This window comes from Cryptotermes secundus, unplaced genomic scaffold (assembly GCF_002891405.2).
Source record: "Cryptotermes secundus unplaced genomic scaffold, Csec_1.0 scaffold1075, whole genome shotgun sequence".
NCBI classification, from domain to species: Eukaryota; Metazoa; Arthropoda; class Insecta; order Blattodea; family Kalotermitidae; genus Cryptotermes; species Cryptotermes secundus.
The window spans coordinates 33,390-41,604 of NW_019734377.1; the positions used below are offsets into that span (position 1 = coordinate 33,390).

The following is an 8,215-nucleotide window of genomic DNA, read 5'->3' on the forward strand; positions in this document are numbered from 1 at the left end:
AACTGACTGACTCAGTACAACTAACTGTGAATAGCCTTCGCTGCTCCTTATGTAACCTTGATCGGACAATACGGAAAACGGCCACGTAACAGGCACCCTTGTTGCCTGGCGCTGTGTTGCTAGTAACGCTAGCGAAAGTAACCGCTGTTACTACTTGGTGACGTCACCGCTGTTGACTCGCGTTGCCTAGCGACCAGGATGCTAGGACTCGGCTAACATCGGCTCGCTTCGGCTTTGCTCGGCGCATCACGGCTGGCGGGGGGTGGGGGAGGGGCGTCATCCATAGCTCAGCATGTCACAATACTATATATATAGTGTGACGGGTTGCGCGGTGAAGGACACCCCTCCCTCCTCAGCGGAGACGTGGCGGCATCGGAGCTTTGCCGTTGCTACGGTAATAGGCCAGTCAACACCCCGCCCCCCCCCTTGCGTGTTGACGTGACCAAGGGATGCCCCGGTTGCTAGGCAGAAGTGAACAACTCCCGACAGCGTTGCTAGGATATCGGTAAACAGGCGACTAGGCAACAAGGAAGAAGGCGTTTTCCAGTTGTCCGGCTGAGGGTCTATAAGAGAGCTACACTGACTACAAAGACACTGACTGAATTCTCGGCTTCCATAATGTGGGAACGTTTCCTGTCAGCTTCCCAAGGAGGAGCCTGTGCACACTGTGACACAAACAGACTTGGTAAAATAATAGGCATATTATCTTGGAATCATGGGTAACCAACTTTCTGAGATTTTCGTAGATGCGATCCAATTTCGAGAATTGGTAATTAGAGTTAACTAATTATCGCACTTCAGCCAGGAATGATCACTAGTAGAGGTAGGCGGAGTGATTCGACTCCACCCGACTTGTAACACAATCCATCACAGTTATGAGGCGTTCCTATAGTTGAGTTTATCTCTAGCTTTCAGCTTCTCATGTGCCTCCAGAATAATCTGACGATATTTATTTCTATTTCTCTGTTCGCAGGTAAAAGTGAGGGGCTCGATCTCCGTAGATGGATCATAACAGTACATCAGCCATGGAGACCAAAACAATTGTTTCTCGATTCATAAGAAAGCTCTACACATGTCCAGAGTGCTCTGTTTATTTTCAGCCTCCAATACTGCAGTGTTGTTATGGACATCTTATATGTTCTAAGTGTCGATCCAAGGAGACTTGTTGTCGAAGATGTCGGGAACCTTTGGGCAATATTCGGAACTTGGCAATGGAGGAATATGCAAGCGCCCATATGTTCCCATGCAAATATTCACAACCTGGCTGTGCAGTAGCCCTTCTATACACTGAGAGGAGGGAACATGAAGAAGCGTGTGAATTCCGGCCATACCCCTGTCCGTTCCAGGGGCCCTTTTGCAAGTGGCAAGGTTGCAATAATAAGGTGATACCTCACACTATGAAGTCTCATAATTCAGTCGAAATTCTTCAAGGAGAGTACGTCGTATTCTCAGCAACACACATCAATCAGCCAGGAGCAGGGAACTGGGTCAAGATGCAGACATGCTTTGGCCACCATTTCAGGTTGCTACTTCTGAACCGAGGGGAGTTGAATGAACGTGAAAAGTTCCTTTTTACAGTACACCTGATTGGATCAAGGGAACAGGCTGGAAAATTTGCATATACGCTACAAGTGAAAAAGCGAAGAGAACATTTGACATGGGAAGCAACACCAAAATCCATCCTTGAACCATACTTCAAAATAATAATGAAGCCTGACTGTCTCAGATTTGACGCCTGCACCGCCAGACTTCTTGCACGTAAGGGCACCCTGAGAATCCATGTGTCAATTCGTATGGTCTGAGACTGGCATACTTTGGAGCTGATGATCACTGCCAGCATACTAATAGTATCGCCTATCGGTACATACTACCCAAGATGAGTTTTATTTTTTTATATTAGTGTATAGCTCTGGAAAATACCCTCACAAATTCTCATATCAAGCAAACAGTTATATCATTGCATAGAGAAGAAAAGGTGATCAGTTTGTGACTGAGGTAGCATATTTCTGCAATGACCGTAGTTGACCAATCTATATAAATAAAAACGTAAATATTGGTTTGTCTCTGGTCGAAGATCTCCGAAAGTTCTTCACCGATTGTTTCGAAATTTTGACAGAACACTGCATTCGAATACGCGCGTTTTTATATACCTATTGTGTAGCTGTCACGACTGTGACAGGTAAAAAGATGCGTCTTTTGAAGAACATCGCCATCTGTTTTAACGTGTTTGGAATTCAGAAGAGTCGCTTCTAAGGAAACGCTAGAACAGACCGTTGCATAGGAATTGCCGAAACATCAAACGCGTTTCCCCGGAGATGACAGGATAAGAGGTTCCGTTGCGTAACAACGGATGAAACCAAACACTTGTACAAGGTGTTCTGTGCTAGTATTTCCTAAGCAACAGATGAAACAGACCGTTGCATAGGAATTGCCGAAACAACAAACGCGTTTCCCCGGGGATGAGAGGATAAGAGGTTCCGTTGCGTAACAACGGATGAAACCAAACACTTCTACAAGGTGTTCTGTGCTAGCATTTCCTAAGCAACAGATGAAACTAACTCTTCGATAAGGTATTCCCTATTCCGTCCGACCGCTGGCTATATGTATAAGAGAGTGTAGCTCCGGCGACTGTTCAGTATCACGAGTGTCTCGAGTATCACGAGGTTACAAGTATCACAAGAGATTCCGAGTGAAATCACAGCAGAGATCCTGAGTTTGCACTCAGAGTTTTGGATTCGAAAGACAACAGAGGGCTCATTGTATAGCATCCGCCTAGGTATAAATAGTCCAGCTTGGACAAGAAGCAGTCACTCTCGGGGCAGTTGCCGAGGGATATTGTAAATATAAAGTGAAACAAGAATACAGACATTAATTTTCTATCAGTATATACATATGAGTGTTTGCCGAGTTGAAATATTGAAAGAACTGCATGTGAATATAAAACTTTTGAAGTTTACAAGATTTATTTATTTATTTTGATCTAAACATGCCCACTAACTACACTGCTTCCCTCTAGTGTTGAAATGAAGTGAAGTAACGAGATCAGCATGCCACTTTTCCCCTTTGACCTTTGGAAGCAGCTGACCAATTTTCATGAAATATGCTGTGAACATTCTGTTGTCTGAGGTCACTCAAATGCAGTACTTTTTAATTTCCAGCAATAATGCTAGAAGTATGTATAGGGCAGGTTCACTCAGGGCAGGGAAAAGTAAGTAAATCTATCCATGTAACAGGCCGTGAGGGCCCCACAGGGCTGTGAGACGTTGAGAGTCCCACATTATCTAGACAATTGGCTCAAAGATGGTGGTAAGGTTGTCAGCCCTACGCACTCCCCAAGAAAATTATTTGCAGTGGCGGACGAAATCTCAAAATATAAGTTAGATTTGGCGGGAGTGCAGGAGGTCAGATGGGATGAAGGTGGCATTGCACCAGCAGGAGACTATACATTTTTCTATGGAAAGGGGAATGAAAATCACGACTTTAGGTACAGGTTCTATCGTACATAAGAGAATCGTATCAACAGTTAAGATGGTTGAGATCATTAGTGATAGGCTATCGTATATAATACTAAAAGGTCGCTGGTGTGATATCATCATTATGAATGTTCATGCCCCAACAAAGATAAAATTAACGACATAAAGGACAGGTTCTATGAAGAACTAGAACATGTATTTGATAAGTTCCTAAAGTACCCTATTGTAACATGTTGCGCGACTGAGAACCCCCCCCCCAGCAGTGACGCGGCGGGTAAGTCAGCGCTCTCCTCCCCCCTCCTCCCCACGGTAACGTAGCGCTCCCCGCCAGCCCTCCGCGGTGACGTAACGCGCACCGCTACGTACCCGTAATCAACGTCCTACTGTGACGTGGCACTCATTACGCCACAGGCAAGAACTGCAGCTATATAAGTGAGCTGCACAGTGCGTTACGATCGAGTTCTACTGTAGCAGCCGCCTGACACAGTTATAACGTGGACATCGCTGAGTTAAGTAGTCGACGAGCGAGTGTGTTATCAACAGTTCTCCAGTCAGCCGACTATAGTTGGAGTATAGCAGCCGTCGCGGAAAGAAGATCCGGACGTGAGTGTGATTGTGTAATTGGGAGCGTGTGATACAGTGATACCTAGCTCCCCGACTGTAAACGTGTAGCCTACTGAAGGCAGACTGAACTGATTTGCGCATAGGGTTATAAATCGTGAAACCCCGCAACAGTGTTAACAGATTAATGCGATTAGGGTTATAAAGTGTGAAACCCCGCAACTGTGAGATAAGTAATTGTAGCCGTTATTTGNATTGTTATCATTAATTGTAGCCGTTTCTTGTAATTGTTGAATAAACCGGTTAACAATCCGAACGGCGTCTTCAGTAACGTAAACACGTTACACTATTAAATTCTATTATGAGATTTCGATGCCAAAGTAGGGAGGGAAGAAATTTTCAAACCAACAATTGGAAATGACAGTTTGAATGAAATTAGTAATGATAATGGAGTTAGAGTAAACTTTGTAAACTTTACCACCTCAAAAAATCTTACTGTCAAAAGTACAATGTTCCCACATCGTAACATTCATAAATTTACTTCCTGATGGGAAGATACACAATCAAATCGACCATATTTTGATATGTAGGAGATGGCATTCAAGTATACTTGATGTCCGATCATTCAGGGCAGCAGATTGTTTAAATAAAATGTGTAGTAAAGTCCTTATAGGTAAACAATTTGTGATAAATTTCATATCCAGAATGGTCTAAGACAAGGAGATGCTTTATTGCCACTCCTTATCAACTTCGCTTTAGAATATGCAATTAGGAAGGTCCAGGAAAACCAGGTGGGACTGAAATTAAACGGGACACATCAGCTGTTGGCCTATGCCGATAACGTGAATCTACTGGGTGATAATGTAAATACCATAAAGAAAAAAAAAACTTTAATTGACGCAAGTAAAGAGGTTCGTGGGCCACGCCATAGTTCAAGGGGTTAGTCGCTGGCTTCCCACCACGGCAGCCCGGGTTCGAGCCCGTGTCTGATCTGTCGTGTAGTGCGACATCAGGTAGCAAAAAGGTGTCATGTAGTGCGACATCAGGTAGCAAAAACTTCACTAGGGGGGGATATAAAATGATATGATAATTAAAAAGAAAATTAGTACTGAATGATTATAACTTTTGTAAACTGTATATTGAGATTGTTTGTCAGACACAGGAAACCATTAATCTGTCTCGCTGCTGTAACCCAGGAACCAAGAAAAAACTGACGATAAGATAGACGTAGGGAAACAGTGGACTTGTTTCGTTAAAGTTCAAGGGTCTATCACTACCAATAGCTCACCCCTTCCAACTTTAAGAGACAGCCTAATTAAAACAGTCTGACTTGCTATCCCAATTAATTTTTGTTAAGTATAAGAAATGTATGTATGTAGAGAGGGCAGAAGAGAGGCCAACAAGATCTGGTCTAGTGTACATCGACTGTACTGAAGACTACTTAATCTAACTTTTCAAACTTCTAATAAACATCTTTCTCAACTCAACTTCAACTTGTGATTCTCCGGTTTTCCTTCGACTCTTGTCTAGGCAGAGTCCTTTCCCACGAGATATTGAAAATCCCATTACTGATACTCAGTAATATTAGACAAACCTCAATCTTGAGATAATTAATTATCATTAACCTGACGACGGCGGAGCAACCAGCACGGCTACGCAACAGGTCAAGTGGAATTTGTGGTGGACAAAGTGGCGCTGGGGCAGGTTTTCTCCGAGTACTTCGGTTTCCCCTGCCAATCTTCATTCCACCAATTGCTCCACAATCACCCTCACCTATCATCTGGGGCTGGTACAATAGGCCAGAAGTGGCCGCAGTACAAGGGACTTAGTCCCACTCCACTAGCAATAAAAATAATAGACGCGCCCAGCACTGTGACAATTTCTTAATGCGCTACCTCGGCAGCGATGCTGAAATACCGAACTCAGTCCGCATTACTGATGATGCGTTGCGACTGGCCACAGAGAAGCGCTGCCGCTGCATGCTAGTTGTCCTATCTGCCTGATTTTAACACAGCAAACGCTGCAATAAACTGTAAAGATATTCATTTTGTCGCTTTAACACTGCCGGTCACAGTGGGCGCGCGGTCTACGGCATGAACTCTCTTGACTCGCTCCAATGCTGAGATCGTGGGTGCCAATCCCACCTGAGGCATGGATGCCTGTGTGCCCTTATTCTGTGTTTGTGCAAGTAGCGGCATTGCGACGGGCTGATCCCCGGCAAAGTTGAAGAAATTGGAAAAGCGGCCAAGGCCCGAAAAAGGGCTGTAGGGCCATAGACAGATGGTTTTAACATCTAGCCTTCTTTTAGTTCTAACTGCTTTGTTTTCAACCGCCATGAATATAACATAAGTGTAACCGCTCCCACTGTCACTCACTAATTTAAGTATAATTAGTATAATCAATAACAAAATTTAATTGCAGACAAGTAATACATAAGCCAGTGGGGCATGGTCACATTCTTGTTTTCAGGAATGGACTTATTCCAAATCTTGATGTTACACAGGAAGCACCCCCTGTGGCTTTTTCTGAGAAATTTTGTTTGCGAGTAGCACGGCGGCAAACCTTGAGAATTCGATCACTGACAGGTCCTTCACGTCGTAACTTAAACGTAGGCCGTTTTGAAACCCACGCCAAGCAGGTTATCTGTCAGTGTACTGTCAAAAACGACGTTAGGACTTTAAGGGTCAAAGCCGGAAATTGCAGCTAGCTATAAATACAAAACACTCCGTCTAATGTGACATATAAGTTTTTACTACATGAAAACTTCTCTCCCTTACATGTTTCGGTCCTGTCGGGCCATCCTCAGAGGGAACATCATTACGAAATGGAAACCACCATCACAATAGGCGTTTTGATTTACGTAAATACATTGAATAACGGACGTCCAGGAAAATAAGAACTCTTTATTCTAAAATCACACAATATAAATTTTGCGGTTCTGATTATCTGAACGTAAAAAAAAAAGATCTATATGGTTACCATTACGCTTTATGGTGTGGTATATGGTTTTCTCGCCGGTCACGGTAGCCGAGCGGGCTGACCCATGCACTGCCTTCGCTCGCTCGAAAGCCGAGATCATGAGTTCGAATCCCACAAAAGGCATGGATATTTGGTGTGTGTTTATTCTGTGTTTGTGATCACTCCGTCCAAGGAGTCCTACCGTCTGTAAATGATCAAAATGAAAAAAAGAAAACAACCTCGACACCGAAACGTATAAGAAGAACGGATAAGTATGTATGATCGCAGGGGTCGCGCAGTCTACTGCACGAATCATCTTTGCCCGGCAAACACTGGGATCGTGTGTTCGAATCCCACTCGAGACATAGATGTCTGTGTTTTATTCTGTTTGTGTAGGTAGCGGCCTTCCTAGTGGCTGATCCCCCGTCAAAGGAGTCCTACTGACTTTTAAAGAATTAAGAAATTGAAAAAACTACAGAGGGGGGGGGGTGACGAGATGGTTTTCTTCATTACCGAATTATTCTTAAGGACATCTTTCATTCATTACTCATAAACGCTTGAAACTGTTGTACAGGATGATTCATATAGAACCAGTCCGACGAAATGAGCTGTAATATAAAATATACCATACAGATATTAAAGTAATTTACACATATCTTAATCTTGGATTGTGTGCCGTGATCAGAGCAGGTCCTGAAAGTGTCCGCCGTTTTCAAGTAGGCACTAGAAACACTCGCTGTTTAACACTGTACTCCATGACTGTCGCCTGCGCACTGCAGACACGTTTCGGGATTGTCCTTGACCTTGCAGCATAAGGGCACACCATTCGACTCAGCACGGCCCACGGATTGTTATGTCGTAATTGTGAGCGGTTATATGCATCACCTGCGGAATTATTAGCAAATTCATCGGGCCGGTTCTATACGATTCACCCTATACCTTAGACTTCGTTTAACAGTCGACATTACGACGAAAGGTTGAGATGAGTGATAAACGCATTTTAGTCTGAAAACGTACATTTTTGGTTAAGTAACTAATGAACACCATATATGAAATTGGAGTGGCCCAAGGACTTTACAGAAGTTACAACGATTGCCTTAATGAAAAAGACAAAAGCTACAAAATGCAGCGACCATCACACAATAAGCCTTATTGCACATACAGCAAAGATAATAGCAAAGTACTTAAAAGAAGAATTGAAAGGAAAATAGAGGATATACTTG

At 43.5% G+C, this 8,215-nt stretch overlaps 1 protein-coding gene across 1 annotated transcript; it reads left to right on the top strand.

Moving 5' to 3' along the window:
- The first annotated feature begins 1,001 nt into the window (after positions 1 to 1,001).
- On the top strand, positions 1,002 to 1,802 carry LOC111868945 (E3 ubiquitin-protein ligase SIAH1A). The gene has a single exon (XM_023860072.1). The coding sequence runs from the start codon at positions 1,002 to 1,004 to the stop codon at positions 1,800 to 1,802; it is 801 nt and encodes a 266-aa protein (XP_023715840.1).
- The last annotated feature ends 6,413 nt before the right edge of the window (positions 1,803 to 8,215 follow it).

What these genes read in the sequence shown, in the direction of transcription:
- LOC111868945 (XM_023860072.1), top strand. Translation starts at nt 1,002, where the DNA reads ATGGATCATAACAGTACATCAGCCATGGAGACCAAAACAATTGTTTCT.